The 19,106-nt window shown below is 41.3% G+C and overlaps 1 protein-coding gene across 1 annotated transcript in view; it reads right to left on the bottom strand.

The window, feature by feature from the left end:
* Positions 1 to 19,106, bottom strand: part of PTPRB (protein tyrosine phosphatase receptor type B) — a gene marked incomplete at its 3' end in the record, with an annotated part of 59,072 nt that overhangs the window by 26,000 nt on the left and 13,966 nt on the right. The window contains exons 4-11 of the mRNA XM_080620765.1: positions 17,341 to 17,617; positions 10,390 to 10,668; positions 9,771 to 10,028; positions 7,921 to 8,184; positions 5,782 to 6,051; positions 4,373 to 4,633; positions 1,959 to 2,225; positions 365 to 628 (exon numbers count right to left, since the gene is read on the bottom strand). Of these exons, the coding sequence (XP_080476891.1) occupies positions 365 to 628; positions 1,959 to 2,225; positions 4,373 to 4,633; positions 5,782 to 6,051; positions 7,921 to 8,184; positions 9,771 to 10,028; positions 10,390 to 10,668; positions 17,341 to 17,617 (2,140 nt within the window). The remainder of the gene's footprint in view (positions 1 to 364; positions 629 to 1,958; positions 2,226 to 4,372; positions 4,634 to 5,781; positions 6,052 to 7,920; positions 8,185 to 9,770; positions 10,029 to 10,389; positions 10,669 to 17,340; positions 17,618 to 19,106) is intronic.

Here is a 19,106-nt window from a genome sequence, read left to right as displayed (position 1 = left end):
TAATCTATCCCATTCTTTCAGTACTTGAGTAATCGGGGGGTGGCTGGGATGCTCTTCAGGGTATACTTGGAAGAGCCAACTAGAGGCATTAAGAGCAGGAAAATGATTTGAGCTAAAACTGATGCATGATTTATTTTCACTCACAAGGACTGACACGTGACTTTTATTCATGCTAAAGTAATTTTATATGACAAAACAGCACTAGGGGGTTAAGAATAATACTAAGTCTGTAAAGCTTTAATTTTATAATTTGACCCTCCAATCCCTACTCACTCATCCCAGTTTGGTTAGATACTGATAGATCATTGATAATGGATATACAAAGTCGTTATGGTGACTGGATTTGCTCCAAGGCTCTCTTTACCTGTTCGCTCCTGGCTGAAGGAGTAATTTTCATACTTCCCGCTCTTCGTGGTTATCATCACATTGTAAAGCGTCCCAGGAGTAAGGCTGCTGAAGGAGCATTCACTGAAGGATTTGGAAACGGTGAGAGTCTGAACAACCTGGTCATCGCGAGAGAGTGTTACCAAATAACTGTCTACATCTCCAGAAGCTGGCAGCCAAGAAACACTGAGGTAGTCACTGCGACCTGAGTTATTTACTGTTACTCCAGTCACGCTGGAAGGAACTGTGCAACAAAGAGGAAAAACCAAGAGAGCTTTAACTACCTAATTCCCATTGTTGTGAGAATGCCTGGAATGTCGCCCTGCAAAATAAGCAGTCTGGGACTCCTGAGAAGCTCTGCACTGACTCCCACTCGGCAACACCTGTCTGCTTTTCTGAAAACAGTGAAGGAAATTGCCTTTGGTGGCACAATCTCAGCACTTCTAAAGTCCCAGGAGATGAGTTATCCTTTCAAATTGCCATTCATCAGCAGCAGCAATAACTGTTAAGGCTCGAATGAAGTTGAGGCCCACAGCAGAATGTGCCATTTATAATGAGTTCTCTGACGCCTAGTGGCCAAAACATGAATGAAATTTGTTTCTCAAAGCAGCAAGGTGAGATCAAAGGCTCCACATTGCCATAAATACCATCACTCAGGTACAGAACTGTCAGAATGAAGCAGACCTTAATCACAATGAACTTTCACATTTTCACTGGACTCTGATTGACTGAACTGACTTACCTCAGTTAGAGGGACAAGCCATCAGCTCTCAGAGTAAAAAACAATAGATTTTACAAAATACGCTTGTGTACTTTAGGCCTTTTAGTGTTATTCTTCTGCAATTGTGGGGTTGTGGTTTTTTTGTTGTTGTTTGTTTGGGGTTTTTTTGGGTTGTTTTTTTCACCTGAAAATAGTTCAGGAAGAACACTGGAGCAAGCTGCAGAATGTCCAGCCTTTGCCAAATTCACATAAAGGGTGAAATTGCACTGTTCTGTCAGTATTTCCCTCTATTTAAATATCCAAAGGACTGGTATTACATTTCAGAGTCATTACACTTACAGAATTTGATGCAAAAGTAAAGCCTGTCTTATGCAGTATAGAAGGGCTTCATAACGAGTCATTAACCCTTGGTGGACATTCTTTAATGTTGGATTGGATCAAAAGAATGGGTCATAAGAGACTGAGACACATATTTATCCCGCCACCTTTAGTCAGCTAATTTGCACACCTAAGGAGCAATCATCCTATGCTGTCATTTAGTCAATGGAACAAGAAAGTCCCTTCTTAGGGGTAATTCAGCTACCACAGCTGTACATCGCTCTCAGGGCCTATTTTTGTCTTCACTACAGAGTGATCCTGCTGTACTGAGTTCATGGTGTAGGCAGGGCAGTTAACTCTTTAGGGAGCTATGTTAACGTGAATCTGGACTTGAGGTCACATACAGGAATTATATGGCTGAAACTCCCATATTTCTGAATGTTCAGTACAATGGCTTAATCACAAAACCATTCTCTTTAATAAATTCAGCTTTTAGGAACTGACAAAAGACATGCTGGGGTATTTTCCTTTTTACCTGTCCTCCCCTCTGCTATCGTTTGCCTTGAAGATATTCCCCCACTGACAGTGGTGACAACGACTGAATAGAGTCCTCCAGGTTTCAGGGGATAGAAGTGATATCTGTTGGTTTCACTGGGAACAGTCTCATTTTTAATGACAACATTCTCATGAATCAGTAGCACTTGATATGAGTCTACATCTCCCAGTGCTCCGGTCCAGTTGGTGAACAAGCTGTTGGTTGATCCCTGACTTGCCACGGTCAGACCAGTCACTTGGGCTGGCACTGCAAAGAAAATTGTCATAATGTTACTGAGGAGAAACAAAATAAAACAAAACAAACCCCCTCAAATAACCCAAGTTTAGTCACATTGAGGAAGTGCATCAAAAGAACATTCCAATTTGTAGCCAGACTCAACAGGACTAAAAATAATCTAACTGTGGACTTCTTCCGGTCTGATGGGATGCGGTCCATGGGAAACTATCTAAGGCACAGAAAGGTCTTTCAGGCTTCAGCACAGCTTTTCCCAGTCAGACCACAATGATTCAAGATCAGGGAACTGGAAGAGATGGAATTTTTTAAATACCATTAAACAAAAGCCAACAATTTAGGAAGTCACTTGGGGTTTTGATGACTTTAAAATACTGTGACTTTCATTCTCCCTTTCCTTTCCTATTTCCTATCTTTCATTCCTATTAGACTCCATTTCTTCTCCTACACCCCATCTCTCATTCCTGTTAAATGGCAAACTATTTTCCTGAATACCTCAGGCACAGTCATCTATACCTCAGAAGTGCCAGACTCTTTACTTTCGGAGGCAACTGGGACGGTTTTGGTTTTACTTTTTACATCAGAAGATTTGCAGGATACTAACTTTTTTAGCATCAAAAGATGAAAAAACCAAAATAACATTTACCTAAATACAGCTGGTAAACTTAGCCAGGACAAGAAGGAAAAGGAAAGAACAAAAGGAATGTAGCACCTTGCATAAATTTTACCCCAAATATTTTTTTTTTTATTTGACAGTATTTGGTCATAGCAAGGAACTACAGTTACTTCTTTCTAAGTAGTTCTGCTTACATGACCAAGCACAACTGAAATAAAGCACACTCTTATTTTACAGAGTGTGATTGCAAGCTTCATTTCTTGTTTTATATCAGCTTTTTTGCACAAAGTATTTGATTAGCAATCATTAACAAAAGCTAGAAAGTAAAGCACACAGCTGAAAAAAAATGTAAAATATCCACCTGGTTTATAATGCTGTCATAATATAGAAAGCTCTAACAAGACACTGAAGTGCCACACTTACTGTGCTAAAGGCACTTTTAGTAATACCTCAGGCTTCATCAGAAGCTGACCAATCTAGGATGCATGTAAGACCTTTTTCTGTCATATTTACAGCAATATTTTGCAAGCCTAGTAAGCCGTCCTACTGCAATGAAGATTGAGAGGTTTGGAATACTTATTAATACCTATGTTCAAATTCATTGATTTTAATTCTTTATCACTTTGAATGTAATAGTGACACGATATCCCTGCCTGATTCATAGTAGTTAAGTGGGAGACTGTAACCTTTATGCCTAAATAGGCCTTCTAAAGGGGCTTAAGGCAGAAGGAAGTGAAATCCCAGCTATCTAATCACACAGCAGAGAAATGAAAGTGTAAGTTAAACTTTTCAGGCCTTGGAAGGACTTACAACATCTTAAGTAAGGACCACTATCAAGCCACAGGCATGATTAGATTCACACCAGCAGCTTGTTTTTCCCTGTGCTGTGTCAGATCAGAGCTACATTTTAAGACTTTGCTTGCACTGGAGAATGCAAAAGTCAAACAGAGTAAAGCAACACATATGGTTTATAACTTGCACACGTGCACAAAATTAGCACCCTGCAGGGGGTAGGAATAGGACCTTCCTTGTATCATAGCCATCATTCTAAGTAAGAGACACAGATTCTGCAATCAGAAGAGCAGACAGATTCAAAATACATTTTCAAGGTCACATATGTTTTGTGTCTGTCAATCTTGCAATGTTCCCCCTAAAGCAACATTTTCCTTTGTGGTGGTGTTTGGTTTTTTTTCAGATGATGAATGCTTTGAATCAAGGAAGTGATCTTCCTGAAGATACTCAGTGAAAATTGTTTTTCTTATATGGAATCTTGTGGTAACATAGATTGATCAGACATGACACAGTATTTCAGAAATCTGTTTTGCCAGGAATTACATATCCATTTCCCCAAAACCTTGAGTAAATACTGCAAGATAACTGACAGTCAGAAATGAGAGACTTGGAAACATAGCTTTTCTATTGAGGAAACAAACGTAAATTCAATACTTTTGAAATTAAGACACAGTTCATACAGTTCACTACAAAACAAAGAAAGTTGTTAATGGTCAACAGAAGTAAAGATTAAAATAGTTTGACAGGACGGTACCTGTTCTTCCTTCCACTGACGTCCAGTTGCTTAAACTCCCACTAATAGTAGTGATCGTGGCTGTGTATTTTCTTCCAGGTACCAAGTCAGTGAAACTGAATTCCTTAGCTTCTTTTGCAAGCCCTTTTTTGATGACAGTAAGATCCCTGTCTCCTAGCGAAACCACATAGCTGTCCCATTCTGCAACAGGGGTCATCCACATGACAGTAAGTGAAGATTCATTAGCATGTTTCACACGGAGCTGGAGAACAGGCTCTGGAGCTGTAAAAGTACACAAATATCTCAGTGAGAACAGGAGTTTGTAGTGAACACACATGCCGTATCTCGAGCTGCTGTTAAAGAATCTGGTCCGTAAGACAGAATTGTAACAGCAACAGAGTATTTGTAATCAAGAGGAGATTCTTTACCTTTTTCTAAGAAGCCAATGTTACAAACCTAGTATTTGTGCTACTGTTCCAGTAAAGGGCTGTAGCAGCAGCCTTCAGCATTATGGCTGTAATGCTTGGGTTTAAGCTTCAGTCAGGATACATATTTTAGCATGAATGGAAATGCAGTGAAGTCAGTGAGCTTCCTCTTGAAGCGTGGGTGCTAAACAGCAATATAAACCATTTGTACCATAAACCAGACCTACACCAATTTAGCAGTAACAAACAAGCATGCAAATTATCTGATCAGAGTGACGCTGATTTTGCACTGGTCCATATCTCAGTCAAGTTGGTAGACACTCCAAACTTACAGTGGTATAAAGGAAAGAAATCAGTAAATTTCTCTGTGTGTGCACACATAAACACAGAGGGCATCTGTTTATTTTGTCTGTGTTACACTGAAATACAATTCACTTTCCAAGACTGTTGATCTATATAACAGAAAATTAAGACAGAATAGGGCCTAATACCTATGCTTCATAATGGATACATTATGTACCTAACTGTGGGTCAAGGAGCTGTGAGACACCTAGAGCTGGATATTATTTATTGGACCATGTTCTAATCACTTAGCTGTGTCAATTAAAAGTAACCCTGACCCTATAAACTTAAATTATTTGTAATGTACATCAAGATAGGCAAGATGACAATGCGCCTTGCTCTATCAGCTACAATATACAACAGTGAAATGTTGTATATGTAGTGTAATGTTTCAGTCATGACAGTATATATATAATATCCTATATCATATATAGAATATAATTCCCAAAGCTTTCATTAACAAAATATTTGCCACAAAAATAACCCAGAAAGTTTTCTCAGAACTGCTAAGAAGAATTATTTCTCTTGTTTACAAGGGAGCTCTTTTTCCCTGTATTAATAGTGAAATTCATCTCTGGATTCCGCCATTCTTTTCTTTCTCATTGCCCACAAATCCCAGCTGAACACTTTGCACTCTCACGCTTCCCAGGCAAGCACACTGACCTGTTCTCCCTGTGCAGCTAGTCTTGCTCTGCAGATCACCGCTCTCCACAAAGAGGTCCACACTGTACTGTCTCCCCGGGATAAGGCCCACGTCGTGGATGAGGTACTCGCTGGTGTCCTTCTCGAGTGTGGTGTTGAGCACCAGGGCCGAGCGGTTCCACAGGAGCAGGTGGTACCTCTCCCAGTCTCCCGCAGGGGGCAGCCACTTCACTCGCAGAGACCTCAGCCAACCACCGGCACCGGCTTCCAGCTCAGAAACCTTCTGTGGAACTGAAATACAGACATTGAGAGAATAATTCTGAAGCGGGGAATTCCTGCTAAGATGTAACTGCTCACTGGCAAAACCTGTCTCGCAGCACAGCTATTGCAGAAGCACTTGGCTCAGCTGAGCAATGTGAGGTATCTTGTTATGAAGGTTGGCATTCATTTTAAAGATAATTTTTACTCTTTCCCACACAAACCACTCACTTTTTACTGTTGGTTTCTGATACTAGAAATGGGGAACTCTTCTTATCAGGGTGGCAAAATCTTCCCTTGCACTTCTAGGATACATCTGCAGTTTCCAGTTAGCTGCCCTATTGTTTCCTGAACTGAAGTTCATTTACAGACCGTGAACCAATTTTTCAAAGCTAACACCAAAACTTCAGTCACTACAGGCCAAATTCTGGTCTCAGCAGCAGAAATTCTAAGTCTGATGGCTTCTTCCCACAAAGGCCTTGTATGTCCTAGGCCCTCCCATTTGTAAGGCACTGAGGCTCAAACTGAGGTCTATTAAAACATTCACTTTGTCCTGTCCTCCACTTCCAGGGTGCTGAATTTACATCCTCAGCAGGTTCTGCTGCTGTAGGCACCCTTTCAATACACAGTGATGTGGACTACGTTCTTGGGCACCTGGCTCTCGCAGTTAGGATCCTAACAGTCTAACCCCTTCAGCATCTTTAGACACGACAGCCCGGATTTACAAACTTATCTTTCAGCCACAACGCTTCTGACTCTGTTTTCAAAGCTCTTGGTAGCTATGGAAAAGTCATGGGAAGGAGTTGCACATGATCACCATCCTTGAAAAAAGGACTTTTTAGATCCCTGACTTTGAAAGTACTGGATTTAGGTCACAAATTTGAGGATCAGTGGTTTGAGTGAGGGCCTGAAGCTCTCTCTTCAGATGCAAACTGTAATCTTAAAGACCTTCAATGGTAGGCTAAACAAAAAAAAATACAAAGACTGCATATGACCAGTCCAGCTTTGTACTTACTGGACATGAAAGGTTTTCCACCCCTCTTCCAGCCTGCACTGATAATGGGGTAGCACCTAGATACGCCAAGCATGAGTCTTTCACATGAGAGGTTTAGTTGTAGATGATAGATAGTCTCTAAAATACTCTCTCCTTCTCTCTCTCACATACACATATGTATTTTTTGGTTCTGAGGCTATCAACAATTTATGCGTGTATTCTTCACTCACATATTTTTTTTTTCCATCTAAATTCTGCCTGGGCTAGGCTGGTGTGGAAAAGATGACTTTGTGGTCAGTAACGCTGTGAGAGAACTATGCCAGGATTTTTCAGGTTCAGAACTCACACAAGAGATATCTCAAAGAAAACTATACTTCTGAAAAAGATCAAAAACCAAAATACCCCAGCTCTACCCAGGCTGCCACATGCCTTCCCTAATCCATGCTGTTAGGAGTGAAGAAAGCCAAGACCTAATCTTTTCCTGTTTGTAGATTTATGTCTGGAGAAAGGGATATTTAGACCCTTCAAAATTACTTAAAAATCTGTTAACAACTTGACTACACGCAGACTTCCCCATAATTTAACTTGTTTTATACACTATGCTGAGTTGAATTCAATACAACAAAGTTGGTCAGAAGTGTAGTAGTGTGGAACAGTTTTTTAACAGACTCACCCAACTATAAGGTCCAAAATTCATTATTGTTGCCTGCTCCCAAGCTATGCTGGAGCTGCTTTTGGCTGCCAGATTAACTGTTGCCAGAGAGTCAGGAAGGGATAAATTTGTGCTTTTTATCTTATTTTGCCTGGAATCCAAATCATTTTGTCTCCTAAAACGATTTTCTACAAGGCCAATGTAGGCAAAAATAACGTTGGTTACAATGGACCTACTGAAGCAGAAGAAGACTTACATGTCCTGCCAGTTGCCATCTGATCAGTGAACAGTTCACCACTGATTGTGCGGGCAGTAACCTGATAAAGACGTCCTGGAGTTAGCTTGTCAAAGTGAGTCTCTGTGACTGGTGGCTGTAGAGTTTTGACTTCTTTAACTGATCCAAGATGAGATAGAGTGATATTATAGAAATCGAGGTTTCCTGAAGGTCTTCGCCACTTGACTTTTAAAGCATCTGAGCTGTCATCGTTAGTCACTGTCAAATCTAAGACTTCAGCTGGGGCTAAAAAAAAAATGAGAATAAAATAATTCCACCACAGAACATACAAGACATGCTGCCTCCAAACTGCAATAGTAAAGTTTTCCTTTTGAATAGTTCTATGAGATGGAGTATGAATGACTTTGCCTGAACAGTGAAAGGGCAAAATCTGGTCAAAGTGAAACTGAACCCAACCCTGTTTCAGACACTGTACTGCTAAGAGTGACACCTCTTAAAATGTCACTCTTGTTTCATGCAATAGAAAATTTGTTAGCCATGTCTGCACACTAGTCATTTTAACTACGAAACAGACCAAACAGATGCTTCTAAGAACAGAGATGCCTGCATACATTTTTGTAGAGTAAACACTACAGCATTATTGGAGCTATACCTGATTTACACCAGTGTAGAACTGAATTGGAATCCAATTGGATTGGTAGGATTGGAATCAAACTCTTTCATTCAAGCGATCCACCAAAAGAAAAGCATAGCCACCTCCAATATCTTCATTTCTAAGGGTTTTGGTATGCTAGGTATGAAATGGAGGACTGTGCTGCAAGCTAGATGCAGCGCTTTTATGTTTTGAGAAAACCCGTGAGATTTAAAGTTTATGCGCCCCACAAGAAGAAAGAAAAAAATCTGAAGAAATACAATGAAACAAGAGTATGATCCCCAGGACAGGCAATGATAGATGACAACAGCACTCATCTGTATGTCCTAGATATCACAATATTGTTCACTTAATGTCAAATTATATTTACATGATGAGATTTCTGTAGGAGAAACTGCACGTTACGTTTACTAGAAATTAAGGAAAGCAAAGGCATGACTCCATTATTGCTTACAACAGTGTTTTAACCATTGGACTCTAGCAGGGTGTTATTTTATCTTTCTCTTTATGACCACAGAACTCTATCTTGAAAAACCTGGAAAAAAACTTAATTTCTAAAACTCTGCTTCTGTGAATCAATACTTCTCTGTGAAAAAATAACCAAACCCAAATAACAAAACAACCCAACGTCCAATTTTAAAGTTCTTAACCTACTCTAGTTTTTTTCACTTCCTTTTCAGAAATGCAGCTATTTTGAAATCCAGAGAAAAGGAGTCACAGAAAATATTTTTTGCAAAACTCACAAGCTTTACATCTCCCACTCAGCTAAGTCAGTAACATGGAGCTAAACTGTTTTCAGTACTGTGAAATAACCAGTCCACACACTGCCTAAATTCACTGAAGTTCATACAGGAGTCAGACAGACCTCCTTCACAGATAGGAGGTGATATTAGTGCACTTTGGCTCAGACTGTTAACACCTAACTTTACATGTTTAATGAAGTTGCCTACATTAAGCAGTTAGTTGCAGACACCCTACAAGTTAATTTAGCAGCTAACTTTGCTGCAGTGCTAACTTAGGGAGCTAATTAAGCCTATGGTGTCTCTAATTTCCTCTATAGCCTTTGGAGAGAAACACCTGCCAAGGGTAATTCAGCCACTGAAGTCTGCGAATATACACTTGGAATATGAATCACTTATTTTTTTTTAACATGTCCTGTGCATTATTAAGACTATGGTCTTAGCTTCTTGTTCTGTTGTGATGAATTCTGAAATCATACCTGTCCTGACTGCTTGAAAACTGTTGCTCTCCAAACCTGCAGCCTGGGTTATGATAGAAAGGTTATAGAGGTGACCCGCTGTAAGTCCTGAAAAGGTGTAGGAGGTCAGAGGATCTTCTTGGTGAACTTCATGAACTGGAGCACGATTATCCAGTAATAGCAGTCTGTAACGATCCACGTGCCCAGAGCCAGGAGACCATGAAGCATGGATAGTGTCTGTTTTGACACTGATCTGAATATTTTTCACAGGGGATGGCACTGTTGGAATAAAAAAAAAAAAAATCACATGCTTAAGGCCTAATGCTTATCACCGCAATTTCAGCTATTTTAAACAGACTTACTTCTGAAATATATTGAGTTTCTTTAGGGTTAGTGAAAGCCCAATCTCAAATTTATGTCTAAACACACCATAACAAAATGCCTGCATTCTTAGCAAACAACTCTTCATGTTTGTCAGAGATTTGTTTTTTTCTACTTATAATCAATAGTTACTGACATATATATGCAAAGATATATATCTTGCCACGAAGAATAATTACATGTATTTGTTAATTTCAAAATGCAGAACTGAAAAATACCGTGTTTTTATTCAGATGAACTACAGTAGAAAAAATCCTACCTGTAGATCCACTTATGTGAAGTTCTGGGGTACTCTTATTTCCAGCAACTGCAGTGAGGACAATGTTGTATTTATTCCCAGGGATGAGACCAGAAAAAGTATTTTCTGTTTTTGAAATTCTTCCTGGTATGGAGGCTTCTTGTATCTTTTTATTATCATGATCAAATAACACCAGGTTATACCAGTCCACCTTTCCTGAGGAAGGTTCCCACTGAACCTTCAAGCTTGTGAATGTAGTTTTTTCCTTATTAATTTCAAAACGAGATGGTGGTAAGGGATCTGTAGTTAAAAATAGAAAGCATGAGCATTTATACAATTTTGAGGGAAACAACATTTTGGTTTTAGTATCAATTTCAACCACTTCAAAGAGATTCTGATAGCGTACACTTCTGCTCTACTGTAGTATTGTTCATATAAATTGAAATAACCCCAAACGCTACACTGGATAAACTTTTAAGAATTATATTTAATTGGGACTATTCCTCTGAGAAACTCTCAACATCCATTATGTTGTTTATTAAGGAGCTCTCAAGTAAAATCACCTGTAAAATAACGATACACTCTAAAGGTATTGGCGAACATTGACCAAACCGAAAGACTCTTGTTGCTTGTATACTCCAGGTGTATTTCATCACAAGTCGTCATGCAAATCAAAAGAAATATATTACATGTTGATGCACTAAGGTATTGACATTTATGTCTCCCAATAAGGTTAAGAAATTGTGTATTAAAAAGGTATTGTAAAACAACCCAAAGCAGAAAACTCAAGCATTCACAACTTCGGGAGTTAAAGAATAAAGGTTTACCAATAATTAACAACTAAATTTGGCTTCCACATGAGTACACTCTGTGATACTCTTGCCTAGCATCAGACAAGACATCAGGGAGTGTATGGTGCCTCCAGGCTGTCAACCAAGGTCTCCATATGAACCGTGCCTTAAACACAGAAGAATAAGACCATTTTTCCAATCCAGTTGTTGCTGCCTGGTTCCCTGAACAAGGCAGACGAAAGAGTGTGAGATCACATAATTAAAAACTGGACTGTAAAGGCTGTCAAGTCAAACCTACCCCTACCCTACAAATACAGCAGTAGGAATATCAGGGGGCTAGCAGCCTCTAAGCTGTTTCTTCTTCAAAGCCTGGATGGTGCAGAGGATTTAACTGCTTCTTATTCTGCTGAGTACATATTGGTGACAGGTTTTGGTGGTATGCTCTGTCAATGAAATATGTTAGGAATTTCAATGCAGTATGTCCCCCCTTGGAGACATTCAAAAGCTGTTTGGATATGGTCCTATACAACTGGCTCTAGGAGGCCCAGCTTGAGCAGGGGGCTTGGACCTCCAGAGGTCCCTTCCCACTTCAACCATCCTGTGATACTGTGACTGTGAAAAATACTGCGTCACTTTGAACCCAGGTCTCTGCCTAAATTCAGATTCCTGCTTCGGACCACAGAGATACTAATGCTCTTCGCAAAAGGAGATAAAAATTAAATTAACAAAAGCAATAAATAAAAGTCTTTTTTCTTGAACTCTTTCTGAAAGGTCAAACTAAGTCTGCTTAAGTCTGAAAAAAATAAATAAATAAAAAAAACCCCTCAAGTGCAATACCAAGTACATCAAATTTCAGGCCAAATAGTTAAAACTTCACTCAGTTACAGCAATTGAAACAGGAGGTTTTAATGAAAAGTGTCAGGAAATGTTAACAATAGGCCTGACTACCAGCTCCACCTATAATATATACTAAGCCACTAAAGACTATTATGTTGGCAAAAGTGAATAGTGGGGGTATGATCTTGTTCCTTGAAGGCAATTGTTCTAATCAGAAAGGTCAAACTCTGGGAGTCAGAAATAAATTCCAGTGCTATATATGGTCAGATGCACAGACAACTGAAAAAAGTTTTAATTTGACTGACCAAGAGAACAGTCATGATAAGTGTGGAGAAGTTTAATTTGCTGACAAAGTTATGGTAAGTTTGAATGTTCTTTAGCCCTGCAAAAGTAATCAACACTGTAATCTGCATTATTTGCCAAATTCTACAAAAAGAAGACATCTACATTTTTAGAAGCGATTATACTTGTGAATGTACATTTATATGATTATACTTGTGAATCTATATTTTCAGAAGCGATTATGCTGTCCTGGGTAATCTGTCTTCTAAGGTGCATTAGCAAAGAAAAGAGTTGCGTGCCTAGAAGGTGAAGTTCAGAAATTCAGACTTTATCTAATCTATCTGGTCCAGAAAACAAAACACTCAGTGCTTTGTACATCCGCTAGAACAAAGGAACAATGAGATTGGGAAGTGCCTGGGCTGAAAGAGCCCTGGATGGAAACAAACACTTAAAAAACCATTTACATTGTTATACAAGTCTCTGCTGGCAATGATACAATACTGATATATCACAGAAATCAAATATTTTCACAAAGATATTTTTATACCATTTGATACTACATGGATTAATGTCTCCTGGTTTCAAAGGAATCTTATAGAAGATTTAATGTTGTTTGAATTGTACTGCACCCCCATTTTCACTTTTTGGGAAGAGGATATACTTTCTGTGCAGAGCTGCTACAGATACAATTTATAGAAATGATAGACAGGGCTATGTCCCATCCCAGTGACACGATTCCTAAATGCAGCCTCTAAGCACAGAAACACTCCTGCCTTATGCAGGAGAAAAAAAACCAAACTATAAACATGACAAAGATACAAGCCCAGGACTCAGTAACAGGGAATTTCTGCCAGTCTCAGCCATTTTCATACCAAATCATCAATTTTTTCCTAGTTTTCTCTATTCATGAAACAGTAACCTACTTCACAAGGACTCTATTGAAGAATAAGTGAAGAGGGTTGATTTCACTGTCTTTATTAAGTACCGATACACTTTCTGGGGGGACGATATGCAACCTAGAAAATCTTTAGAAGATGGTCATTTATTTTCTGCTTGTACTCTGCCTTTTGAGTCAACGATCATAACCATTACATGATTATGGATGATAGGATTATACAGCCTATAGTCAGAGCCGTGTCACAGTAGTTGTTCCTACAGATGGCTAATAAATCAGATTTGTCCCAAATAATTTGAAATTTACAGGACTGAACACATGGCCAAAACATGCTTCTGGCATTTAGAGAGTTACATATTACAATGGAAAAATACTCAACCAGCCTGTGTCTTAGAAGGTAGGATTTTTTGGCCTCTTTTCATTAAAACATTGAGCAGTTTTCTGACAAAAAGTGATTTACCTGTTAGTGTTCCTAGTACAGGTGACTTGGATTATGTATATATAACATACTGTATCACTGCAATATATTTTTGGAAAACAATGTTGAAAAAGGCACTTGTAAGCATACTTTAGAAGACATACTTGAAAGGAGGGCAATTGCCAAGTTGTTCTTCATGGCTGTCAAGACCAGTATTTCAAATCTCAATTTCAAATTGAAAATGATAAATTTAATGGTAATTAGGATCTGTTTATATACTATTAACTAGAATTTTAATTAAAGAGCTAGTCATTCACTGAAAATACACTACTGAAATACACAGTTATGCTGGTACACAGACATTTGGAGAGTTGAGAACTTATAACGTATTTTATCTGAAATCGAGAAAGACACAACCCTACCAAATTTTGTCATGGAGTCACTCTCAGTCACAGAAACAGTTTTACTAGGAACAACAAAGACAGTAACATAAAAGGACCGACAGGTGCATGTGTTGTCCCAGCTTTACGATGTCATGCACGCTGACTAGTTGTATGGGTTTATGTGCTGGTTTATGTACGTATATATTAAAAAATATAAAAAATGGTAAATATTAGCGTAAAATAAATATAAAATAAATATCCCTACTAACATCTGTAATCTCAGGTTTGCAGTGGAAAATTTATCTGTAGCTCAGAGCTGATAAGTTGTGTTATCAGCTTTTTCTTCATTTCCTATTCTACCAAAATAGCACAACTGCCAACACTGTATATGTGTTTGCATGTGTATACCTGCCTTAGACAGTATATATATGACTGTATTTTCCATTGTTTTGGAGGACCTATTTTAGTTCTGCTCTAGAGAATTAAATACTTGGCATTTTAAATTGATAACACATAGATCAAAATTTTTTTAGTAAAGAGGCTCCACCTTAGTGGACTAGTGCAAATTAATGTATCAGTATCCATACATTTTTAGATTTCAGATCTATGGATCCACAAGTGAAATAGAAGCTGCTTCCCTGCTCAAAGATTCACAAAGGATCTGGTGTTACTTGAGAGTTTATGAAGTCATGGTGAGCTGTGAATTTACTCCATTGGAATATCAAACTTGCAAACAAGATAGACTTTACTCATTGACATAACTATGATTTTAATGTGAAATCCAATACTCAGAAGGCCAAATTAACTCAGGGATCTGGTCCTCTCCAAGCCTCCACATTACAACTGCAACTGTGGTATGCATTATTCATCACTTTCACCTTAATTCCTTTGTCAGAACAGACCATACTCAAAATTTAACAAAATATTTTGGATTTTATGGGCTACTCCAGCACTCTGTATAAGAAACATGATGAAGACTCAATTCATAACAGGAATGAGCACATGAAAATTTTAACAGGACTGAATATAAGCAAAAAGTTAAATTTTCCAAATTAGGTATACAAATGAATCTGCAACTTTCTCTGTGTACCTTTACTGTATCAAGACAAGACAGATGTTCAAAACCTCATTTTGCAAAAGTAAACACATGAGATGGGATTCCTCTCACTTAACTACAGCCATCTAGACTTCAGGTGCCTGGTTGAACCTAGGCTCATTTTGTGGTCAGTGGATAAAGCTGGGCACCTGCAAGGGACAGCTTAGCCTATCTGTCTTAGACAAAGAGCTCAGGAAAGGAACCTCACTGAGTACCAAGGTCAGACATCATATTTTTAGACGGCTCAGTTCCGCTACCATTCAAATGAGTAGGAAATCTGTTTACAATATGGTTGAAAATATTGCACATACTTCCATATTCACAGGATAGTTTCCAGGAACACATGCCTATGGACAGTCAGGCTCAGTAGAAAGTAAAATAAAATTACTGCCATCAAGTTACAAAGGAACAGGTGAAAAAGAGCTTCCAGAAAAATGGTTTAAAATGCTGCCCCTAGTGGAAACATATAGAGGAATAATTCTCACTCATTCTGCATTGAAATGCATGGTATTAACGGTACAATATGGGTTGTTGACAGGCATAACAAACCCTATATATTCTTTAGAAGAAAAAAAAAAAAAGACGAATGTTGGAGCAATACATAAATAATAAATAGATTGACAACTTTTTGGACGTATTTTGAATGCCATCAAGCAATGCAACTGATGTGATGAAATCAAGAAAAGCAAGTAACCATCGAGCAATCTTTGCAGAAAACCTCCACAGTTCCTCTATTCTTATTTTACGCTTTTGACTAATCTCTGCTGTCCAAAATCCAAACACAAATCTCACTTCAACTACGGCCCACTAACTTGCAGTGTTTCAACTTAAACTTTAATCAGTCTTTTCACGCTGATGTCAGCTCAGCTACATAATATGACTATAATCAGCAGTTGCTTCCATGCACTTTTATCCTGCAGCCTGGAAAAAATCTATTTACTGATAAAAAATCTTAAATGACATGTATAAGCTACTGTCATATGATAATGTATTAATCAAAATGCAGACTAAAGTGGTATCTGCTTCTTCACAAGTGTTCAATAATAGATCTCTACTATCTAGTAACAATGATTTATACCTGTCACACTGATAACAGATGATCTATTCATTCAATTTTCAAATTACAAGTCATCAATATTGAAAACAGTTGGCATGATGCATGACGTTTAAATCACTGTCTGCACAGAAGCCATTACTCATTTTTACCATTTTTACTTGTACTTATTGTACAGCTACCACACCAGAAGACTTGTCGCTAGACTTTTTTAAACTTGAGTTATCAAAGCAAATCAATGGAAGGTATTTAGTGCATTTCTGTGGTTAATGCAGTGAAAAGGGTCTGGCAGCAGACAATGTCCCTGAACCAGTAATTGTTAAGTATTTGTCTGTTGTAATCTTCAATACTAAGACTGCAAAGTACTTCTCAGAAACTAACACTTTAGGAGTAAACCAGGGAGGTATTTAGTGAGGGACCGATTGGACAACACTGCATTTCATCGTCTTTAAAAAAACACTAATACAGGTAGAAAGAGTTCAGTTCCATCACTGCAGATGGTGGCTCTATGTCATTCACAGCTTTGCAGCTGGGGTGTTCACATGCACACGCAAACAGGCATGCAGAAAGGGGGCAAGGAAAGGCAGCACTCTGTCAAGCTGCTGGGACATTTTTACAGCCAGCCACAGATGTGACACTGTAAGTGCCCTGCACACAACTGTACATCGTAACACCTCACTGGTTGTATTTCAGGAAAACAGGCGAGCAAGACATTTCAGCCTTACTTTCCGACTTTTAGACTCCAGTTAGACAGAATAAAAGTACAGAAATGGGCTGAAATACTAAGTTATACTTGAACTGGATCTATCTGTCAAGAAACAGACTGTACTTTAAACACAGTAAATAAACTATCACCTGAGGAGCTATGAAGCCAATAAGTTTGCATGAGCACAAATCATTATGGGCTACTAATTCTTACAGTATTGTGCTGGATGGCAGCTCAAGAGAGTGGCAGAAGCACACGCATAGCACTGACCCAGTCTCTTCACAGCACCTTCTCCTTTCAAGTCTGCTGGGTTCACCTTTGGCAGCAGTTATTTCTGGCAGCAGCGTAATGAGAACTCAAGCACAGGACAGCTACGTCCAGCTAAGACTGCAGGTTTACCGCAGCTGTAAACGCACCGCTCACCTCCTGCCGCAGCCAGCCGAAGCAAGGGGCCGCAATGGAAAAGCCCGGGGTCTCTCCCCGAGCACCTGCCGCGCCCCCCGCCCATACCTGTCTGCACGGAGATGTTGACAGCCTCCCCGCCGGCGAGCGGCTCGATGCGGAGCAGGTACCAGGTGCCGGCCTCCAGGCCCCGAACGGTGCAGCCGTAGGAGCCGTTGCCCGTCGGGGCGGGCTGGCAGTCGACCGCCTCCCCGTCCTCGGAGACCCCGCTCAGGCTGAAGTTGCAAGCTCGGCCGGCGGCGTCCCACCGCAGCCGGACGCTCTGCCCGGCAACGCGCCGCTCCGTCAGGTTGGCGCTGCATCCTGCCGCCTCCCCCGGCACTGCCTGCGAACAGCGGGAAAGCTCTGAGAGACCCGCCGGGCTCCGCCACCCACCAGTGCCCGCAGGGCGCTCGCCCCTCAATCCTTCACACCCCGTCCCCAATGCGTGCTGTGCCCGCGGGCTCGGCTGGGACCTGCGAGCGGCGACCCCGCACCACCTCCCGCAGCCGCTCACCTTGGTCAGGGCCAGCGCCGTCCACAGGGCGAATCCCGCTCCATAGCTCAGCATCGCAGATAGATTTTAACCCCGAAAACCCTCGCGGGGAGGGGAGGAGAGGAAGGGGGCAGCAGGGGTGGGGTTGGGGGGTACTGAGAAGCGAAGTGGCCGCGGCGGGCCCCGGGGGCCCCCCGCTCCCCGCCGGGCTCCGCGCGGCCGCCGCCGAGCCCTCTGCCGGGCCGCCCGCTTGCTGCATGCGCTCGGGGCTGCCCCGGCCGCCTCGCCGCCTCCTGCCACCGGGGTGGGGTGGGGGGGGCTGCCCGCCGCCCTCCTGCTCGCGGTTGAGGAGGAGCGGAGGAGGCGGGGGAGCGGCCGCCGCTTCCCACGCTGCCATTCTGACCCGGGCTGACTCTGCCGGAGCCCTTCCCGCCGACTTCCGCAATCAAGAGGCGATTTCCTCGCGTCTCGCTGCAGGGGGCGAAGCGCGGCAATCCGGGACCTGCAGCTTCCCTGTCCCCCCCGGCCCCGGGGTGCCGCCCCGCGCTCTTTGTGGGTCCCACCTTCCTCCAGGCTCCTCTCCCACCCCACCTCCCTTCCTGCCTCGCCGCTTCCTCCCGGTGTCGGTCCCCCGGGGCTTCTCTCCCCGTGCTCCTCCAGGCTCATGAAGGCCCCTCAGGCAGTGCGGTGCCGGCAGCGCTCTTGCCTCACGCCGGCTGCACCTCACGACGATGCCTTGCCTCTCTCCGTGTCTGCCTCGCCTCAGAGCTGCCTGGTCTCATGTTTGCCTCACCTCGTGCCTGCCTTGCCTCGCCTCACACCTGCTTGCTTGATGGCCAGCCTCTCCTCACATGTCCACTTCTCCTCATGCCTGCCACCTCTCATGCTCACCCCATCTCCAGGCTCACCCTCCTCTTAGCCTCAGCCATCACTGAAGTGCCATGCCGGCTCCCATGTCCCAAACAATGATGTCAACTGTGCACAACTTTGAAATAGCTGCAGCCACGGCACAGCTCTGTTTCTGTCATGCATGCCCATTTCTTTCTTGTTTAGGTTTCAGCCTAATATGTACTCAACGTGTATGTGAGGGAAAAGAAACATAGACAGAAGTGTTTCAGACCTTCAGATAGACAAAACCTAGCAGCCATGGTGTAAATCTGAGGTTGCATAACGGGGGAGGAATTTACTTTCTTCTATGAGAATGGCACTTTTCTGCATCTTTTTGTACTGTATGGTGCACATGGGTTTTTAACTTTTAAAGCAGCACCTCAAGCAAATTCAGCACCATGTCTGTTTCACTTTTGTCCCTTTTTAGGGAGAAAAAGGTGCTAGGGCTTAC

The sequence above is a fragment of the Psittacula echo genome (assembly GCF_963264785.1).
Source record: "Psittacula echo genome assembly, chromosome: 1".
Taxonomy (NCBI): Eukaryota; Metazoa; Chordata; class Aves; order Psittaciformes; family Psittacidae; genus Psittacula; species Psittacula echo.
This window is presented reverse-complemented; position numbering and strand designations above follow the sequence as displayed.